The following is a 20,277-nucleotide window of genomic DNA, read 5'->3' on the forward strand; positions in this document are numbered from 1 at the left end:
TGCAGCAGGGACCGTGGGAGTCCAGGGCTCCGGCCCGTGCCGGGCAGCCGAGGCCAAGAGCAGAGAGAAGAGCCAGGGCGCATGTCCTGGCTTCCTGGGCCTCAGTGGCCCCGCAGTCAGAGGGGTGGTGCGGCTCGGCCCCGGGGCTGCTGGGAGGGGACCCGTGAGTGCGTGCTTGCCCCGCACGGAGCGCCAAGCTGGGCCAGGCCGGCCGGGGCTGCGCTCGTGCACGGGACGCTGTCCTGAAAGATGCCTGCTCAGCCAGTTCCCGCCGTGAAGGACCGGGTGGAGGTCTTGGTTAGCACCGCCAACTTAACAGATAGGGGAACCGAGGCTGGGGCCAGACCCTGCTTGCCGAGAGCCCTCCTCCTCGTCCTCTTCTGGGGGCCTTGGCGCAGGAGCTGAGCCCCACGCCCCCGCCCCACAGGGAGCATGTGCAATGTCAACATTGACGAGTGTGCCAGCAGCCCCTGCCACAACGGGGGCACCTGTGAGGACGGCGTCAACAGCTTCTCCTGCCGCTGCCCCGAGGGCTACCACGACCCCACGTGCCTGTCGGAGGTCAACGAGTGTGACAGCAACCCCTGCATCCACGGAGCCTGCCGGGACAGCCTCAACGGGTACGGGGCACGGGCGGGGGCACGTGGAGCCTGCTGGTCACCGCCCCGGAGCCCACCCGCTGCCACTGTCCTGGGCAGGGTGGATGCTGTCGCCCCACCGCAAAGGGCTATGAGGGTCAGCGGGCCATAGGAGAGGCTGGAGCTGGGCAGGACCCAGGCCCACACATCTCGGGCCCGCCCCCCCTGAGCTGCAGTGTGGTCACCTCTGCAGGTACAAGTGTGACTGTGACCCTGGGTGGAGTGGGGCGAACTGTGACGTCAACAACAACGAGTGTGAGTCGAACCCCTGTGTCAACGGCGGCACCTGCAAGGACATGACCAGCGGCTACGTGTGCACCTGCCGGGAAGGCTTTAGCGGTGAGCGGGTGGGAGGGGCTCCTGGTGCAGGGCGAGGCCTCCAGCGGGATGGGCAGAGCCAGGAGGGGCGACTGGTGGGGCAGGCCCGCCGCCCCACGCCAGGCACGGCACACGGGGATGGATGGGTACTGACCACCGCTCCCTCTGCGCAGGCCCCAACTGCCAGACCAACATCAACGAGTGTGCGTCCAACCCGTGTCTGAACCAGGGCACTTGTATCGACGACGTGGCGGGGTACAAGTGCAACTGCCTGCTGCCCTACACAGGTGGGGGCGGGGCCTGCGGGCGGGGCAGGGCCTCTGGGGCCTGGGTGTGCAGTGGCTTTCCTGGCGGCCTCGTCTGCGTTGCCCAACAGCCATTCTCAAAGGTTCTGTTCTATACTCTGAGCCGCAGGCTGGCTGCACATGGGCCTCACCCTGCGGGTGTCACTGCCACATGGGCACAAAAAATACAGGGTCCCCAGAGAACATTTCAGTCTAAGCCAGTCCCAACTATTTCATCGGGAGGTGAGAAGGTGGAGCCCTCGGCTGCAGAGGTGGGGTCTGTGCCCGGTTGTCGCCCCCGCAGTCCCGGCGCACGCCATCACGGGTGCTGGGACCGGGCCGCCCTCCCCATCTGCAGGCCCAGCGCGGGATTCTTTTGAGGGCAGGCCCTCTTTGTGGAGAGAAACAAGGAGTCTCTGTCCCCACTGAGCAGGGGCTGGAGACGTTTCCCTGGGCATCCCAGCTTCTGTTCTCCCAGCCAAGGAGATCACAGGAAATGGCCCCTACCCAGGACAGACAGTCAGAGAATTAAAAAAAGTCCACCGCCACTGGGGCCACTGGACTCTGCTGGGGTGGGCCCTGCTCGGCACGCAGGGGCTGGGCTGAGCCTGCGGCTCCCATGGCCTCGGGCAGCCCAAGGCCAGAGCTAGGGGCCTGGGTTTTCTCTCCTGACTCAGTGAGGAAGACCCTGGGGGCCACCCAGGGCCTCCAGAACCGGGTGCCCAAGTCCCTTTCGGCCAGGTTGCTATCTGAGGCCGGAGGGCCTGGCCGGGAGGAGCCGGCCTGTGTTGACTCGCTTCCCGTCTGCCCGCTTCCTGCTTCCCTCCGCACAATTGTCGGAAACTCTGGCGAGTTTCCTGCCTGCCCAGGTCACCGTGGAAACTGAAAGAAAGAAAGGCCCTGGAAAATCGCAGCAGCAGGCCAGAGCGATAATGGGCCATGAGGACGATAACGCTTCCTCACTTCCTCGGGAATCAGCCCCGTGGGCCGTAAACAGGAAAGCTGCTCTGGGCTTTCAGGGAGAGCAGTCGCCCGGGGTGCGCAGGGCTCTTGCCCAGCTCCCCGCCGTGTCCCACAGGTCCTGCCGCCCCCCAGCGATCCCCTGTGTGTGCGGCGCGCTCGGCCCAAGGCTGGTGCGACCCCTGATAGTGGGGGCCTCCTGTGAGGGGCGCCTCCTGCCTGTGACGGCCCCGAAGCCCTGCGGCTCTGGGGAGGGGCTGTTCGCCCTGGTTGCCGGTGCTCCCTGGAGGGGAGTCCCCACCTGAGCCCTGCAGCCCGTGGGGAGCCGGGTGTTCTCTGGTCTGTGTCCCTCACCCACGTCGGGTCCTAACTCAGCCAGTCGTGTGCACAGGGCTCCCGTGCAGCCCCGCTGGCCCTGCGTGGAGCCAGCCCAGTGTGCTCAGGCAGTGGGGGGACAGCGGGCACCCGGGGTCTCACCGTTGGACCCTCTTCCCGCAGGAGCCACGTGTGAGGTGGTGCTGGCCCCTTGCGCCTCCCGCCCCTGTAGGAACGGCGGCGAGTGCAAGGCCTCTGAGGACTATGAGAGCTTCTCCTGTGTCTGCCCCGCAGGCTGGCAGGGTGAGGCCGCTGCTCCCCGATGCTGTGATTAGGCCGTGTTCCAGGGGGGCTGGGACAGGGAGGGAGGCCCCCAGTGGCTCAGGCGCTCCAGAGTGGAAAGTAGCGAGCTCCCTGTCTTTGGAGATGAGCTAGGGAGTTCTGAGTCACCTGGGAGGAGGAGCCCCAGAAGCAGGCACTGACCTTGCCCGTCCATTCTGGCTGGGCTGGGGAGGCTCCACCCATGGGTGCACCAGGGAAAGGCCTGGAGGGGCAGACGTGACGCCTGCCTGCTCCACCCCCCAGGGCAGACCTGCGAGGTCGACATCAACGAGTGTGTGACGAGCCCGTGCCGCCATGGTGCCTCCTGCCAGAACATCAATGGCAGCTACCGCTGCCACTGCCGGGCGGGCTACACGGGGCGCAACTGCGAGGCGGACATCGACGACTGTCGGCCGAGTGAGTGGCCAGACCAGCTGTCCCCCTCAGAGATGGGCAGGGAGCCCGTGGGGTCGGAGGGGAGGAGGGGTGTGGCTGGGAGCAGGAGCAGGGGTGGCGCTGGCCAAAGCAGCTGTCGCCCTGGCGTGGCCAGGCCCGGAGGGAGTGCTGTGGAGGTGGCAGCTGCTTATGCAGCATCACTCCGGGTCTTGCGTGGACTGAGCGATGTGCTTCCGTGTCCAATAGCTCCTCCCCCAATGAAAGCCCAGCCCGTGTGGTCCTTATCACGACCACGAGGAGCCATCTCGGCCCCCCACCCCCTGCCTGCCCCTCAGGCCTGCCCTCCGTCCCTCCCCAGACCCGTGCCACAATGGCGGCTCCTGCACAGACGGCATCAACGTGGCCTTCTGCGACTGCCTGCCCGGCTTCCAGGGCGCCTTCTGCGAGGAGGACATCAACGAGTGTGCCAGCAACCCCTGCCACCACGGCGCCAACTGCACCGACTGTGTGGCCAGCTACACGTGCACCTGCCCCGCGGGCTTCAGTGGGATCCACTGTGAGAACAACACGCCCGACTGCACAGAGAGGTGGGCGGGGCTTCGGCCCGCAGAGGGACGTGGAGCCGGGGCTGCGGCTGGGAGGGAAACTGGCCACAGGGGCTGGGCGCAGTGTCTGGACCTGGCGCACCAAGCAGGTGTCCACGTGGTCACACTCAGCTGGCGGAGTTGAGTCAGACATTGTTCATTGTATTGCGGCGTTCCTCCTAAGCGGGCCATTGTCACTTGACGAGGAGGAACTGGGAACCTTGGTATTTAGGAACTGGTATGTCTCCCTTCAGACAAGGAGAACATTGTAGCCCATCTTGTTTCCTTTTCTGCCTCGGCTGCCGGGAAGCTCAGCATTGTCTTTGTCCCTGCTTTGTGACATAGTTATCTTCCACGTTTTCTCTACAAGTTCTTGCTTCTCTCTTGTTCTTAACGTGTGTGTGTGAGAGAAAGCTCCTCCCAGAATGACTTATGAGGAAGACAGAGGCAGGGGGTGTGATGTGGTTTGAGAGGCAGAGGCCCTGGCCCCATGCTGGGGGCCTCCTGCGGCTCCTGTTGGCCTCCCTGAGGTCAATCAGGCTGCTTCTAGCCTGTGGTGGCTGCCAGGCCCCTTTGGCCACGGTCTGAGCCAAGGAAGAGAGGCCGGCGCAAAGGTGCCTGTCTGGGTGGGGTCCTGCAGCCCCAGTCACCCTCTCCCCTGCTGCCCGCCTGCCTCCAGCTCCTGCTTCAATGGCGGCACCTGTGTGGACGGCATCAACTCCTTCACCTGTCTGTGTCCACCTGGCTTCACGGGCAGCTACTGTGAGCACGACATCAATGAGTGCGACTCACGGCCCTGCCTGCACGGCGGCACCTGCCAGGACAGCTACGGCACCTACAAGTGTACCTGCCCACTGGGCTACACCGGCCTCAACTGCCAGGTGAGTGGAGGCGCCTGACAGGAGGTGACCGCAGTGGGGCACCAGCCTGTGGCCCGTCGTCCCAGCCCCCTGGCCCATCCCAGTCGGCCCAGAGTAGGGAAGAGCCAGGCTCAGCAAGCGGGGGGTGGCCTCAGTCACATGCTCCTGGGGGTCTGGGCCGAACGGGCGGCTACCCAGGTACCGTAGCAGAGGCTGTGGGAGAGAGAGCAAAGGCTAGGGAATTGGGGGGAGGGTTGCTAGAAGCCAGTGTGTTTGTAGAGAACGTTCACAAGTCTCAGAAATGGACCTTCCTGGGAGACTTGCACCTAAAACCTCCAACAAGTTGTTGACGTCTAAAGAAACATCTCCCCTCAAGGAGAGGTGGTCTGGATTTGCTGGGGGCCCAGCGAGAGGGAGCCCACCGGCCTCAGTTTCCACCCAGGTGGGCCAGGGTGGGAGATGCTGGGCTCATGGGCCCTGCCCAGCCCGGGCTGGGGTGTGAGCACTGGCCCCCGTCCCCAGAACCTTGTGCGCTGGTGTGACTCCTCCCCCTGCAAGAACGGCGGCAAGTGCTGGCAGACCAGCATCCTCTACCGCTGTGAGTGCCACAGTGGCTGGACCGGCCTCTACTGTGACGTCCCCAGCGTGTCCTGCGAGGCAGCCGCCCGGCAGCGAGGTAACTAGTGCAGCCAACCCCGGCCCAGGCTTCCCTGGCGGTCATCCCCCAGGAACGGGGCCCGGGCCTCATGCTCCCCGCTGGCGTGTCCCCCACAGACACCAACGTGACCCACCTGTGCCGGAACGGAGGGCTCTGCATGGACGCTGGCAACACGCACCACTGCCGCTGCCAGCCGGGCTACACGGGCAGCTACTGCGAGGACCAGGTGGACGAGTGCTCACCAAACCCCTGCCAGAACGGGGCCACCTGCACTGACTACCCTGGCGGCTACTCCTGCGAGGTGGGGGGCCGTCCCAGGGGAGGGCATGTGTGTCTGTGGTGTCACTGAATGCTGGGTGCTGGCTAGGAGCCGGCACAGTAGGGAAGCCTAAGCCTGGCAGATGTGGACATGTTTTGGTCCCGTTAAGGTAGAGCTAGGGTAATCAGAGAGGACTGCCTGGAGGAGGTGTCTTGTGGGGGGGAGTCTGGAAGAATACACTAAGAAATTGGACAGGGTTTTTCCTCCTGTAGGGTCTTTCCTTTGGGCTTATCTGACACCTACCCCAAGACCCCCCCCCCCATGTCTATCCCGGGGGATAGGATTTGGCCCCTGCTCTGGGCAGTGACTCAGCTTACCATGGCCCTTTCCAGGGTTGGCTGAGCGAGGGTCTTCCTTTGAGTCAGCCAGGAATGGGGAACCCAAAGCTTCACTAGGCGAGAGGACAACTTATGTGGCTCTGTTGGCACAGGAGTGGCAGGTCATCTTTCGGCTATGGACTGAGCCATGTCCCCCGCCCCTTACCTGTCTCCCTGCAGTGTGTGGCCGGCTACCACGGGGTGAACTGCTCCGAGGAGATCAATGAGTGCCTGTCCCACCCGTGCCAGAACGGGGGCACTTGCATCGACCTCACCAACATGTACAAGTGTTCCTGTCCCCGGGGCACACAGGGTAAGGATCGCCACACCCAGGGCTGCGATCCAGGAGAAAGTGGGCAGTCAGGCACCCCACGACCAGCCAGAGGCATCCCAGACCCGGCCAGAACCTCATAAGGGCAAAAGGCAGATGCAGGGCTAATGGCGGAGGTCTGGCCGGGCCCCTGGCACACAGCCGGTGCTGGTCTCCTGTCTCTCCTAAGTGTCCGCGTGGTCCCCATCCTCACCACCAGTCCAGGGGCGCCTCGGGAGGGAGCAGGGGCCAGTGTCAGGCCAGCACAGGTCCCTGACGCCCCGGGTCCCCCCAGGGGTGCACTGCGAGATCAACATGGACGACTGCAACCCCCCCATCGACCCCGTCTCCCGCGGCCCCAAGTGCTTCAACAATGGCACCTGCGTGGACCAGGTGGGTGGCTACAGCTGCACCTGCCTGCCCGGCTTCGTGGGCGAACGCTGCGAGGGCGACGTCAACGAGTGTCTGTCCAACCCCTGCGATGCGCACGGCACCCAGAACTGCGTGCAGCGTGTCAACGACTTCCACTGCGAGTGTCGCCCTGGCCACACCGGTGGGTGCAGCAGGCCTGGCGGCGGGGGGGGGGGGGGGGGGGGGGGGGGCAAGGGCTGGGCCCAGCGAGCCTCACGCCCGCCCACTCTGGTCCCCAGGGCGCCGCTGCGAGTCAGTCATCAACGGCTGCAAAGGGAAGCCCTGCAAGAACGGTGGCACCTGTGCCGTGGCCTCCAACACTGCCCGCGGGTTCATCTGCAAATGCCTGGCGGTAGGTGCAACTGCGAGGCTGGGGTGGGAGGGCTCCCTGGGCGAAATGAGGCAGCTGAACCCCAGCTACACAGCCAGCCTGGCCCTGCACGCAGGCCTGCCGGGGGGCTGCCCTGTCCCCAGCCCCTGGGGATCGTCTTTGTGTCTGCAGGCATCATTTTTAGAGTTGTTTTAGGAAGACGGTGCAGGAAGTACAGTTGCGGTATCTCCCCACCCGCCGCATTCCCAGTTTCCCGTTACTAGCACCTCGCCTCCCCGCAGTCCTTTGTTACTGTTGACGTGTTACTATTGACGTGCTGACATCGACACATTGTTATTAAGTCCGGCCCACAGTGTTCCCCAGAGTGTCAGGGCCGCTCTGAGTGTTGCTCTGGGTTCTTCAGCTTCTGGCAACGCACTGTGATGTGTCCAATGTCACAGTATCGTGTGGAATCTGTCAGTCCCTGAAAACACCCCGTGCTCCGCCCTCCCTCCCTACCAACCCCAGAGCTTTGCCCGTTCAGAGGATAAGACTTCAAAGGGCTGACTGCCGGAGGGGGGGCGGGTGGGAAGGCTGCTGGCCCCTCTCACAGGTGGGAGCCTGGTCGGGCCCCTATTGTCTGGGAACCAGCTGTTCTGAGTCCCCTGGGTTCCCGCCCCCTTAGGGCTTCGAGGGTGCCACTTGCGAGAATGACGCACGCACCTGCGGCAGCCTGCGCTGCCTGAACGGTGGCACCTGCATCTCCGGCCCGCGCAGCCCCACCTGCCTGTGTCTGGGCCCCTTCACGGGCCCCGAGTGCCAGTTCCCGGCCAGCAGCCCCTGTGTGGGCAGCAACCCCTGCTACAACCAGGGCACCTGCGAGCCCACGTCCGAGAGCCCGTACTACCGCTGCGTGTGTCCCGCCAAGTTCAACGGGCTGCTGTGCCACATCCTGGACTACAGCTTCCGGGGCGGCGTGGGCCTGGACATCGCCCCGCCGCCCATCGAGGAGGCCTGCGAGGTGCCCGAGTGCCGCGCGGAGGCCGGCAACAAGGTGTGCAGCCTGCGGTGCAACAACCACGCCTGCGGCTGGGACGGCGGCGACTGCTCCCTCAACTTCAACGACCCGTGGCAGAACTGCACGCAGTCGCTCGAGTGCTGGAAGTACTTCGGCAACGGCCGCTGTGACAGCCAGTGCAACTCGGCCGGCTGCCTCTTCGACGGCTTCGACTGCCAGCACACAGAGGGCCAGTGCAAGTAAGCGGGCGGGAGGCCGGTGCAGGGAGGTTGGGCGGAGGGGCGGGGCAGGCCTGATGGTGCCCTGCGCCCGCAGCCCCCTGTACGACCAGTACTGCAAGGACCACTTCCGAGACGGGCACTGTGACCAGGGCTGCAACAGCGCGGAGTGCGAGTGGGACGGGCTGGACTGCGCCGAGCATGTGCCGGAGCGGCTGGCAGCCGGCACCCTGGTGGTGGTGGTGCTCATGCCGCCCGAGCAGCTGCGCAATGACTCGGTCCGCTTCCTGCGGGAGCTCAGCCGCCTGCTGCACACCAACGTGGTCTTCAAGCACGACGCTGACGGCCAGCAGATGATCTTCCCGTACTACGGCCACGAGGAGGAGCTGCGCAAGCACCCCATCAAGCGCTCCCTGGATGGCTGGGCCGCTCCCGGCGCCCTGCTCGGCCAGGTGAAGGCCTCGCTGCTCTCGGGCGGCGGGGGCGGGCGCTGGCGCAGGGAGCTGGACCCGATGGACATCCGCGGGTGAGTGAGCAGCGACACAGGGGCCACGCCCTATGTGATGCTCAGAGCTGCTCCAAGAGCAGGGTTCCCCTGTCTGACCGTGAAAGAGACCGAGGTTCTGACGGGACCCGGGACGTTAGGGCCTGCCACGAGCCAGGGGGAGAGGCCAGGCTGGAGGTCTCAGTGCCACTGCGATGTGGAAATGGGTACTTTGGGCACCTAAGGGAACCACAGGGTGGCAGAGCTGTGGTGGACAGGCCCTTTGAGGGGTGGGTGTTTGTGAGGGGTGCTATCCCCCTCCAGGGTGTGCCTGTCCCCACCTGGCTCCCCGCCCCCTTGAGTTCTGGGAGCACATGTCTCCCCAGAACCCCCCGGGACAATGCCGGAGGAGGGACGGGGTGCGGGGAGGAAGCCTGTGGCTGAACCCTGCCCACATGTCCCCAGGTCCATCGTCTACCTGGAGATTGACAACCGGCAGTGTGTGCAGGCTTCCTCGCAGTGCTTCCAGAGCGCCACCGATGTGGCCGCCTTCCTGGGCGCGCTCGCCTCGCTGGGCAGCCTCAACATCCCCTACAAGATCGAGGCTGTGCAGAGTGAGTGTCCGCCAGCTCGCCCCCACCGTGCCTGAGTCCCAGTCCCCCGCCCACACGCACTTGCTCTTCCTGTCACTTGCCACCCTGGGGCGTGGCCGTGCCGTCCCGCGTTTGGGGAGCACTTTTCTGGAATCCTCTGCCTGGCGCATCTTGCCTGCCGTCGTGACAGCTGCCAGCGGGGCTGGCCCGGGGGACAAGCGCATCCGCCAGAAAGTGGGAGCTTCTTTCTCTCCCCACTCCTTCCCCCCGATTTTTCTTTGTTGGGTATTATTTCAAAATGATTACAGCTTTTTAAAAAGGAGAAAGAGAGAGAGAGGAAGAATTGATCGGTGTCATGTGAAGAGTTGAAGTTTGTATCTCGAAAATCCCCGTAAATCCTTTGTCTTAACAGCTCAGTGTGAGTGCAGTGATTTCAAGTTGGCTAATCCTCCTCCTTAAAGGAGAGAAAAGTAAAAGCCGCCTCCAGATACTCGGCTGGTGCAGGAGAGAATTTAGCGATAGTTTGCAATTCTGATTAATCGCGTAGAGATGACCTTATTTTGGGGGGCGGGATGGAGGAGAGAGGCTGAGGAGGCACCCAGCTGCAGAGCCAGTCCGCTGCCCCCCGGCCGCCGGCCTGCTGCGTGGCGGCCGCCTGACACCCTGGCGCCTGCCGCCGGCCCCGTGCCTGCAGGTGAGACGGTGGAGCCGCCCCCGCCCCCGCCGCTGCACTTCATGTATGTGGCCGTGGCTGCCTTCGTCCTGCTCTTCTTCGTGGGCTGTGGGGTGCTCCTGTCCCGCCGGCGCCGGCGGCAGCATGGCCAGCTCTGGTTCCCTGAGGGCTTCAAGGTGTCGGAGGCCAGCAAGAAGAAACGGCGGGAGCCCCTCGGCGAGGACTCCGTGGGCCTCAAGTGAGTGGGAGCCGCTGTGGCTCCCGGGGGGCTTGAGGAGGGCGGGCCCTCGGGGCTTCCTGGGGCGCCCTGCTCAGCCTCGCCCCTTCTCCCCCGCCCCAGGCCCCTGAAGAACTCCTCGGATGGCGCCCTCATGGATGACAATCAAAACGAGTGGGGTGACGAGGACCTGGAGACCAAGAAGTTTCGGGTGAGTCGGGGGCTCCAGGGTTTCCCTGGGTATCCCCTGCTGTCCCCCGACACCCCCTCTCCCGAGGTGACATGGCATGGCTGTCTGCTTGGCTCCCCCTTCAGTTTGAAGAGCAGGTGGTTCTTCCTGACCTGGATGACCAGACAGACCACCGGCAGTGGACCCAGCAACACCTGGACGCCGCCGACCTGCGAGTGCCCACCCTGGCCCCCACGCCGCCGCAGGGCGAGGCCGATGCAGACTGCATGGACGTCAACGTCCGCGGGCCTGGTGAGTGCGTGGCGGCCCCCCGGGGCTCCCCGGCCAGGGCCTCTCTCCTTGGGCAGCCTGCGCGTCCCTGACCCCACAGCCCTCCTGCTTCCTTCCCCTGGGCCCCGGGGTCAGTTCTCTGAACGCTGCGCGGGGGTGGGCGAGAGCACGCAGCCCCCACCGGCCTTCCTCCCGGCCGACTCCCGGAGCCGCTCTGCCCCACCAATTGATTTCCTCTCCCAGATGCTTCCTTTGAGGCATCCACAGTGCTGATTTTCTACCTGCTTTTTACATCGTCTTCTGTCTGGGTGGGTGTCAGCGATGACCTCGCAGGTCGTAAGCAGAGCTGCAGGTCTTCATTGTCCCCCAGGTCTGTCGCCCACTCAACAAGGCTCTGTCCCTTGGGAAGCTCGGATTGGTTTTGGTGGCCCCCCAGGCCCAGGGGGCAGGGCCACCCCAGGCTGGGCCTCGTGCCCACAGGCTGTCCTCTAGGTCAGGACCGCCCTGACTTTGCGCCCACCCTGTCCTCACTGCAGATGGCTTCACACCCCTCATGATCGCCTCCTGCAGCGGAGGGGGCCTGGAGACGGGCCACAGTGAGGAGGAGGAGGAGGCGCCGGCCGTCCTCTCAGACTTCATCTACCAGGGTGCCAGCCTGCACAGCCAGACGGACCGCACCGGGGAGACCGCCCTGCACCTGGCCGCCCGCTACTCACGCTCCGACGCGGCCAAGCGCCTGCTGGAGGCCAGCGCCGATGCCAACATCCAGGACAACATGGGGCGCACCCCGCTGCACGCGGCCGTGTCTGCCGACGCACAGGGTGTCTTCCAGGTGGGCAGCTGCTGCCGGCCCCCCCTGTGCCTGCCGTGCTGGCCTGGGCGGTGGTCTGTTCATGTGGCCCCGGACCCCTGACCCTGACCCCGAGCGTGACCTAGACGGGACAGCGGTGTCTTTGTCCCACATGAGGCATGAGGCTGGGGAGGGCCCCAGCCCCCACGCGTCCTCCCCGCAGGGAAGCCAGGCTGGAGACGGCATAGAGCGGGCAGTCCAAGGGACCTGCTGAGGGCGGGGCCTCCTCACCCCTACCCGAGACAGGCTCCCCTCCCACTGTGGTGGCCCTGACGCCTTGCTGCCTGCAAACCTGGGACGTGGCCTTGTTAGGGAGTCCAGGACAGAGGTGGATTTAGGGATCTGGATGCCTGGGTCTCTGGGGAATGTCCTTGGCAGAGGCTGCTTCGGTGAGCCGCTCACTGGTCTCCATGCCATGAGGCCCTGGGCTGTGGACAGCCCAGCCCTGCACAGGTGGGCAGGTGAGATGGGGCACACCTAGGGGAATCACTAGAGTTTTTGATTTCGTAGTTTTTAGCGTGTTTTCTTAAGGATACCAGAAACGGAGGGTTTGGGTTGGCTGGGGGAGGACGGTGGAAATGAGCCCCAGGAGTCAGGCTCTGGCTGCAGGAGCACCGTCAGCCTTTCCGGCACGTGGAGACACATCCCCACAGGCGCTTTGCGGGAACGAGGCAGTCCTGCATGCTGCTGGCGCCCAGCTTTGTTCGCTCACCAGCAAAGCAGTTGTCGTTCCGGCCTGTGGCCGGGATGGGCGGCAGCTGTGTTGCTGTAGTCTCTGAGCTGGGGCCACGCGTGGTCACCGGAAGGCTGGTGTGCAGGCAGCACAGCTGGCTCTCTGGCCTGGTGTCCCCAGCAGCAGCCCTCACTGCTCTGTCACTCCATGGCCATCCAGTCTTGCCGGGGCCACTCAGACTCCGGAGGGCCTTGGGTCCCACTTTGCCGAGACTGAGACCTTGACTGTTGCCCAGATTCTGATCCGGAACCGAGCCACAGACCTGGACGCCCGCATGCACGATGGCACGACCCCGCTGATCCTGGCCGCCCGCCTGGCCGTGGAGGGCATGCTGGAAGACCTCATCAACGCACATGCCGATGTCAACGCCGTGGATGATCTGGGTAAGCTGGGCTGCGGCTCCGCCTGTGGGGGACGGGCCACGGCCCCCCGCCCCGCCCTGCCTGACCGCTGCCTCCCACACAGGCAAGTCCGCCCTGCACTGGGCCGCCGCCGTGAACAACGTGGAGGCTGCTCTCGTGCTCCTGAAGAACGGCGCCAACAAGGACATGCAGAACAACAAGGTGGGCTGGGGCCGGCGCGGGCTGCACACCCGTGACCTAAACGCCTGGGCCTCGGCTTCCCAGGCCGTGAAGTGCCGCTGAGAACAGGGCGCGCGGGCAGGTGCAGACCCCGTAGCCGGGCCTGTGCCGGGCCTGTGCATCGTCAGTCCTTCCTTTACCCGACCTGTGCTTACTGGTCCCGTCCCCGGCTCAGCGCTGCCATGCAAAGGGACGTGGGTCCTAGTGTAGGGAGTGACCTGGACCTTCCTTTCTGTCCTCAGCTGTCGCTGCGCAGGGCAGGGTGACCCAGATGGTGTGGGTTGAGCCAGAATGCTGGCGGGTTTGGGGGGCTCAGGGCACCATGTGGCTCAAGATGCAATGTCAGTGGTTGCCTACCTGCTCATCCCCTCTGGCAATGGGGCCTGTGGGGTAACCCACTCTGTCCCGTGCCCACGTCCACAGGAGGAGACGCCTCTGTTCCTGGCCGCCCGGGAGGGCAGCTACGAGACCGCCAAGGTGCTGCTGGACCACTTTGCCAACCGGGACATCACAGACCACATGGACCGCCTGCCTCGTGACATCGCGCAAGAGCGCATGCACCACGACATCGTGCGGCTGCTGGACGAGTACAGCCTGGTGCGCAGTCCCCAGCTGCATGGCGCCACCCTGGGCGGCGCGCCCACTCTGTCGCCCCCGCTGTGCTCGCCCAACGGCTACCTGGGCAACCTCAAGTCGGCTGTGCAGGGCAAGAAGGCTCGCAAGCCCAGCACCAAGGGCCTGGCTGGAGGCGGCAAGGAGGCCAGGGACCTCAAAGCACGGAGGAAGAAGTCGCAGGACGGCAAGGGCTGCCTGCTGGACAGCGCGAGCGTGCTGTCACCGGTAGACTCACTGGAGTCGCCCCACGGCTACCTGTCGGACGTGGCCTCACCACCCCTCCTGCCCTCCCCGTTCCAGCACTCTCCGTCTGTGCCCCTTAACCACCTGCCCGGCATGCCCGATGCCCACCTAGGCCTCGGCCACCTGAACATGGCAGCCAAGCCTGAGATGGCAGCACTGGGTGGGGCTGGCCGGCTGGCCTTTGAGGCGGGGCCGCCACGCCTCTCCCACCTGCCCGTGGCCTCCGGCACCGGCACAGTCCTGGGGACCGGCGGTGGCAGCGGGGCCGTAAACTTCACCATGGGTGCCAGCACAGGCTTGAACGGCCAGTGCGACTGGCTGTCCCGGCTGCAGAACGGCCTGGTGCCAAACCAGTTCAACCCTCTGCGGGGGAGCGTGGCGCCGGGCACGCTGAGCACGCAGGCCCCTGCCCTCCAGCACGGCATGATGGGCCCGCTGCACGGCAGCCTCTCTGCCACTGCCCTGTCCCAGATGCTGAGCTACCAGGCCCTGCCCAACACACGGCTGGCCACCCAGCCTCACCTGGTGCAGACGCAGCAGGTGCAGCAGCAGCAGCAGCAGAACCTGCCGCCACCGCCACCGCCCCAGCCGCACCTCGGTTTGAGCTCGGCCACCAGTGGCCACCTGGGCCGCAGCTTCCTGGGCGGGGAGCCGAGCCAGGGAGACGTGCAGCCACTGGGCCCCAGCAGCCTGGCGGCACATACCATCCTGCCTCAGGACAGCCAGGTCCTGCCCACCTCACTGCCGGCGTCCCTGGTCCCGCCCATGACCACTGCCCAGTTCCTGACGCCGCCCTCCCAGCACAGCTGCTCCTCCTCGCCCGTGGACAACACCCCCAGCCACCAGCTGCAGGTGCCCGAGCACCCCTTCCTCACCCCGTCCCCCGAATCCCCCGACCAGTGGTCCAGCTCGTCCCCACATTCCAACATCTCCGATTGGTCCGAGGGCATCTCCAGCCCGCCCACCAGCATGCAATCCCAGATTGCCCACATCCCGGAGGCCTTCAAGTGAGCTGGTGGCCGCAGGACCTCGCTGCCCCCCGGGCCCTGGCAGGGCGACCGCCTGGCCACTCCGCGGACACCGGGCTGACCAAAGGAGCTTTTTTTTAAAAGAAACATGTTTTTATACAAAATAAGATGACATGGATTTGAAATTCTTTTGTATTTATTTATGTACTTTTATTTTACATGGAAACACTGCCTTTTAATTTATATGTGCTGTTTTCTCTGGCTCCAGATAGAAGCTTCTATCTGTTCCAAGAAAGCAAATTAGTTCTCAGCCATGATTTTTCTACTTAGGATAAAAATTGTTACGTATTTGTTAAAAAATATAAACAAAGATTCGTGATTTATAAATACCATTTATTTATTGATTTCTTTTTTTTCAAAATCCAAAAAAGAAATAATGTCAGAGAAGGGAGGCTGGAGCCCGCATCGTCCAAGAAGCTGTCCCGGGCGCCGGCCTCCCAGCACCGAGAGGGAAAGGAGCAGAACCTCCAGCCGTGCCCTTGGCACCTGGATTGACTTGCATCCGAAGTCGGAAGCTGAAAGGGTGCAGCTGACACCTTTGGGCGCCTTTGGACCGCGCCCCGACGGTGTGTGCTGGGGGTGCCGATTGTGAATCTGTCTCAGGCTCAGTGGTAGGTAGTCGTGCGTCAGTTTTGCCAGGTCTTGTTCCTTCCGGAGGCTCCTCGGCCCCGGCCCTTGGTGTCTCGGCGGCGTGCAGCGGGAGAAGTCAAGTGTGGCTGTGCGGGGATCCACCTTGGCCTGCCAAGAGGAACGCTCCCCTTCTTGGGGGTGCGACGTGACCTGGGCTGCTCTGGCGGCCGCCTTGGTGTGCACGCCAGGTTCGGCGGAAGGTGGACTGGCCGCCGAGGGCCAGGGCTGGCTCATGGGCCCGTTCCTATGGACTTGCCAGAGCTACAACAAGCGAGGCTTTGGAAAATCATGGCTGTGTCTGGCCTTGGTGTGCAGAGGCTGTTGGTCCCGGGTCCTGGGGGGGTGCAGCTGCGGTGGTAGCCTTGGGGATGACACGAGCCTGCTTGTGGGGCACCCATCCTTGTTTTGGGGGGGTTGTGTGCCCAGGGAGGAGCAGATTCTTGCAATATCAAGTATAAGCCTGTGGCAGTGTCTGTAAATACATTTTTAAAGGTGGATTTTGTTTAAAAAATCTGAATGAACAAGTCTTGGGGGTCATGTTGAGGAGGGATATCACCATGGGTCCCACTCACAACCCAGGCCTCAGGGCCTGCTGCTGCCACCGCAGCTCCTAAGCGAACCCAGGAAGGGCCTGCCCGCATGCTGGGGTGGGCATCGGCCTCCCCGGCGGCTCCTCCGGCCTCGCCGGGGGCGACGTGGTATCACCCCTTGTGGGTATGACAGACACATCCCAAGATGTCAGTTCTTACTGTGTTTGTAAAATAGTGTGTAGTTTACAGAAAAAAAGAAACCTTTTGTAAAAGTTAACTACATGCAAAACTGTAGGTAATAAAAATGATGTATTTTTTTTCATCTTTTTTTGTTAACTAATTTGCAATAAAAAACAATACTGATGCCATTCAGGTCTTGCTAAACTCGGCCGGCCGTGGTGTTGGCTGCCTTTCTTGGGGTCGGGGGTGGGGGTGAAAGGAGGGAAAGAGTGACAGACCCCGGAGTCCCTCTGCCTCTTCTGACAGGAGAGCCACAGAGGGACCATTGGACCCTGGCCAGGTGCCTACCTGGGCCTCCCCTTCTTCCTCTCCACCTGGCCCCGCCCCAGGCAGGTGGGATTCGGACAAGATTAAGTCTGCCGTCCCTTCCTGCCAAGTGCCCTCCCTCCTGCCCCCTGGCCACCTAAGTACAGTGTGAGCCCAAGATTTTCTCCCTGTGTTTGGATGCGCCCTCCAGCTCAATGGTGCTGGGCAAGAGGTTCCAGGGAAAGAATACGGGCACGTGGCCCACTGTGCAGAGGGCAGGCTCAGCCTGAATTCTGCCCAAAGCACTCTCAGCGTCCCCGAATTCCACTCCCAGGTGTGCACCCAAAAGCAGTGAAACCAGACTCAAGCCCACGCTCACCCACAGCGCCAGCAGCACCAGTCACATGGGCCGAGAAGGGAGGCCAGCGCCCACCCACTGACAGAGGGTGAACAGGAGTGGGTGTGGCCATGCAGTGATGGTTAACTTGGCATCACCTTGTCCAGGCCACCTGACCAAACTCGACAGTGTCTCTGGATAGGTTCACATTGGAACAGGTGGACTGAGCCAAGCAGACCCCTTCCCCCACCCCCCCCAACGGGGGTGGGCCTTGTCCAATCAGGTGAAGATCTAAAGAGAACCAAGTGGCTAAGTGAGAGAGCGCTCCTGCAGCCAGGCCGCTTGGGCTGGACGCCAGATCAGCCTTTCCTGCCTCTGGACTTGGGTGGAAACATCAGCACCCCGGGTCTCCAGCCTGCTGACCACAGATCTGGGGGCTTCTCCCCCGCAGTCATTGTGTGAGCCAACTCCTTGTAACAAGCCTCTTTTCCACCTGTTCGGCACACACCTCCTCAGTTCTGCCTCTCTCGAGACGAGCACCCCGACAAAGGAGTGTCTTCCAGCCACAGCGAAGGAGCCGGGCACAAAAGGCCAAATAAAGGTGATTCCGCGAAAGTCCAATTTTATGTTCTGCGAACTTCACCTCCACAAATTAATTTCTGAAAGAAAGAACTAGCAGTGTTTGACATCAGAAATGCATTCAGGGTGTAGGGTTCCCACAGAGGCAGCAGGATGTGCCTCGGGGGACTCGCTGGTCTTGAGGTCCTCTCTGCTCCCCAAAGTCATTGGAGCCCCTGCGGAGGAGATACGCCCCCTTGAACCTCAACGCCCTGTCGAAACGGGCACCTGACTCCGGCCCCGTCCATTCCTGGCAGGCCCCAGAGGGCTGCAGGAGTGAGCAGCGCCTGGCCCTCCGGCTTCTTTTTCAGGGACTTGATCCCCTCAGCCTCCCAGGTGCTGAAGCACTGGAGCAGATTCCCCGGGCCCCAGACATGCCCCCGCCAGCCTGAGAGGGGGCCTGATGCCCACCCGTTTGTCCCACCAGGGACCTAACCTGCTCGGGCTGCCGACTGGTCTCTGCGCCTCGTTTCAGTTCCTGCTGTAACCCTGGTGGGCCTCCTCCGCCAGCCCCCACCCTCGGCAGGACCCCTGCCACCTCCACACATCTCCCAGGGAGGACGCAGCCTCTCCGTCAGGGATAAGCTCAGCCAAGCCCCCTGACGTGGGTGTTGCCTGTTGACGCCCAAGCTCCCAGGACCTCAGAATCTGGCTGTATTTGGAGGTGGGTCTTACAGAGGTGATGAAGGTAAAACGGGGTCACTAGGGTGGGTCCTAACCCGGTCCATTGGGGGACCTTATGAGAAGGGGATGAGGACACAGACACTCGAGGACACAGGGACTCGGCTGCACACCCAGGAGAGAGGCCTCAGGAGGAACCGACCCCGCCCACACCTGCGGCTCAGATGCCCGGGCCCTGAGAAAACACTTCCATTAAGCCACCTGGTCCTTGGTGCTTTGTTGCCACGGCCCCAGCAGACTGATACAGGGTCCCAGGTCGCACCTCCTGAGGGCGGAATGCATGTCTCGAGGGGCCACACCCCTGGAGCAGCGAGTGGCACGAGGGCACAGGCGTCTGACCTGGCTGTGTCCTCAGGGTGCCACACCACACCCCAGGGACCCGGGTCCCTGGTACTGCCAACACTTTGCAGCACATGACGGTGACACGGCAGCTGCAGCCACCCTCTCGAGGCTCCCTTCCCCGCCCCCACCCGCCGCTGCTCACCCGACGCGGGCACCTTCCTCAGCGCTTCCAGGGTGACTTAGGGGCACCCCCAACAGAAGTACGATGCAGGCCACGTCGGCGATTTAAGATACGATATTTTAGTAGCCACATTAAAAGAGTAAATAGAAACAGGTGAAGTTTGTTTTAATAATACATCTTAGTGAACCCAATACATATCAGAGTTCATCCTTGAACAACAAAGGAGGTCAGAGGTGCCAACCCTCCAAGAGTCAAAATTCTGAGTGTAAGTTCTGACTCCCCCCAAACCTGAACTCCTAATAGCCCACTGTTGGCCGGAAGCCTTACTGATAACATAAAGAGTCGATCAACACGTATTTTGGACATTATATGTATGGTACACTGTATTCTTTTTTTTTAAAGATTTTACTTATTTATTTTTAGAGAAAAGGGAAGGGAGAAAGAGAGGGAGAGAAACATCACGCATCTCTCAGTTGCCTCTTGCACGCCCCCACCTGGGGACCTGGCCCGAAACCTAGGCATGTGCCCTGACTGGGAGTTGAACCTACGACCTCTGGGTTCACAGGTGGGCACTCAATCCACTGAGCCGCACCAGCCTGGGCGGATACGCTGTATTCTTACAACAGAGGAAGCTAGAGAACAGAAAATGTTACTAAGAAAGTCGTAAGGAAGAAAAAGTGCATTTCCAGCATTTACGGGGAGGAAGTTTACATGTAAGTGGACACAACAGTTCAAACCCGTGTGAGAAAGGGTCGTGTACCCTCTCAACACGGACTCGACGCGCACAGTCAACGGGACCGTTTGCGCCCTTTTTGGTGCCACATCTCTGAGACCCAGCGTGGGTCTCGGCTCGCAGCGCACCGCAGTCCGGCTGGCTGTGGCTCAGGCTCCGCTGCCACAGGTGGCCCATGGCCACCACAGCAGGCGGGATGGACTAGATGACCCAGAGAGCGCCCCGGACATGGCTGCCCTGCATGAAGGGTGAGCGGTGTCTCTGAGGACACAGCGGGTGCCAGCAGCCCACTGCTCCCGTCGGCCGAAAAGCCTCGCTTCCAGAAACTGTCAGTGGGAGAGTCAGCCGGGGGGCACGGCCCATAGACATCCTGATTCCGCATGTCACCGTGGAGCACAGTCACCAGTGGGCTGCCCAATCCAGAACGCACAGGCAGGAGCCCCGCTGGAAGGGACAGGCCGAGGCACAGACATGATGTGGAGCTCCCTGTAGCCACGCCCTGTGGGAGTGCCCACAGTAGGGCCCCTGGCGTGACGCCCAGGGTTATTCTGGAACAGCATTTCAACCAGAAACACAACGGTCGGCTTCATCCCGGGGTGAACTGGCACTCGGTGCTCAGCGTCCTGAAAGGTGTTTGGTGGGAGGCTGACGGGTTGTGTGTCCGAAGACCCTTTTCTTCAGAGCTTCTTTGAGATGACGGCCATGCCGCGGGTCTCTCAGAGAGCACGCTTGCAGGGCGTTTCCACATGGACCCCCCCTTACTGGCTGGGGAACCGCACGAGGGCAACACACCCGCCTGTCCTGGTGTGCAGTCTCGTTGCTGTGGTTTCGTGTCCGAAGCCTCAGGACCACAGCAGGCGGGCGACTTGGTGTCGCTGAGCCTCAGTGTTCTCAGGGGTACAATGAGAGCTGCTCCAAGCCGACCCCCTCGGCTGGCAGGGGAACCCCACACTGAGCCCTTGGCGCAGTGAGAACTGTGCCGAATGCTGACATCGCACTCCTGTGCAGGCTCACGCAGGCTGGGCAGCTGCCCATTCAGTGCCTGCTGTCACCACCCCTGCCCAGGACGGAAACCCAGGCGCAGA

General features: G+C 63.0%; 1 protein-coding gene across 1 annotated transcript in view; it reads left to right on the plus strand.

Moving 5' to 3' along the window:
• NOTCH1 (notch receptor 1) overlaps positions 1–16,242 on the plus strand; it is a 40,086-nt gene extending 23,844 nt beyond the window's left edge. Inside the window, exons 13-34 of the mRNA XM_053917713.1 lie at positions 428–620; positions 832–977; positions 1,130–1,243; positions 2,699–2,818; positions 3,101–3,253; positions 3,591–3,819; positions 4,496–4,697; positions 5,199–5,352; positions 5,451–5,635; positions 6,151–6,283; positions 6,576–6,833; positions 6,931–7,043; positions 7,687–8,258; positions 8,335–8,763; positions 9,187–9,335; positions 10,009–10,225; positions 10,328–10,415; positions 10,520–10,685; positions 11,201–11,496; positions 12,483–12,630; positions 12,713–12,810; positions 13,252–16,242. Of these exons, the coding sequence (XP_053773688.1) occupies positions 428–620; positions 832–977; positions 1,130–1,243; positions 2,699–2,818; positions 3,101–3,253; positions 3,591–3,819; positions 4,496–4,697; positions 5,199–5,352; positions 5,451–5,635; positions 6,151–6,283; positions 6,576–6,833; positions 6,931–7,043; positions 7,687–8,258; positions 8,335–8,763; positions 9,187–9,335; positions 10,009–10,225; positions 10,328–10,415; positions 10,520–10,685; positions 11,201–11,496; positions 12,483–12,630; positions 12,713–12,810; positions 13,252–14,697 (5,609 nt within the window). The 3' untranslated portion in view covers positions 14,698–16,242. The remainder of the gene's footprint in view (positions 1–427; positions 621–831; positions 978–1,129; positions 1,244–2,698; positions 2,819–3,100; positions 3,254–3,590; positions 3,820–4,495; positions 4,698–5,198; positions 5,353–5,450; positions 5,636–6,150; positions 6,284–6,575; positions 6,834–6,930; positions 7,044–7,686; positions 8,259–8,334; positions 8,764–9,186; positions 9,336–10,008; positions 10,226–10,327; positions 10,416–10,519; positions 10,686–11,200; positions 11,497–12,482; positions 12,631–12,712; positions 12,811–13,251) is intronic.
• The last annotated feature ends 4,035 nt before the right edge of the window (positions 16,243–20,277 follow it).

This window comes from Desmodus rotundus, unplaced genomic scaffold (assembly GCF_022682495.2).
Source record: "Desmodus rotundus isolate HL8 unplaced genomic scaffold, HLdesRot8A.1 manual_scaffold_153, whole genome shotgun sequence".
Taxonomy (NCBI): Eukaryota; Metazoa; Chordata; class Mammalia; order Chiroptera; family Phyllostomidae; genus Desmodus; species Desmodus rotundus.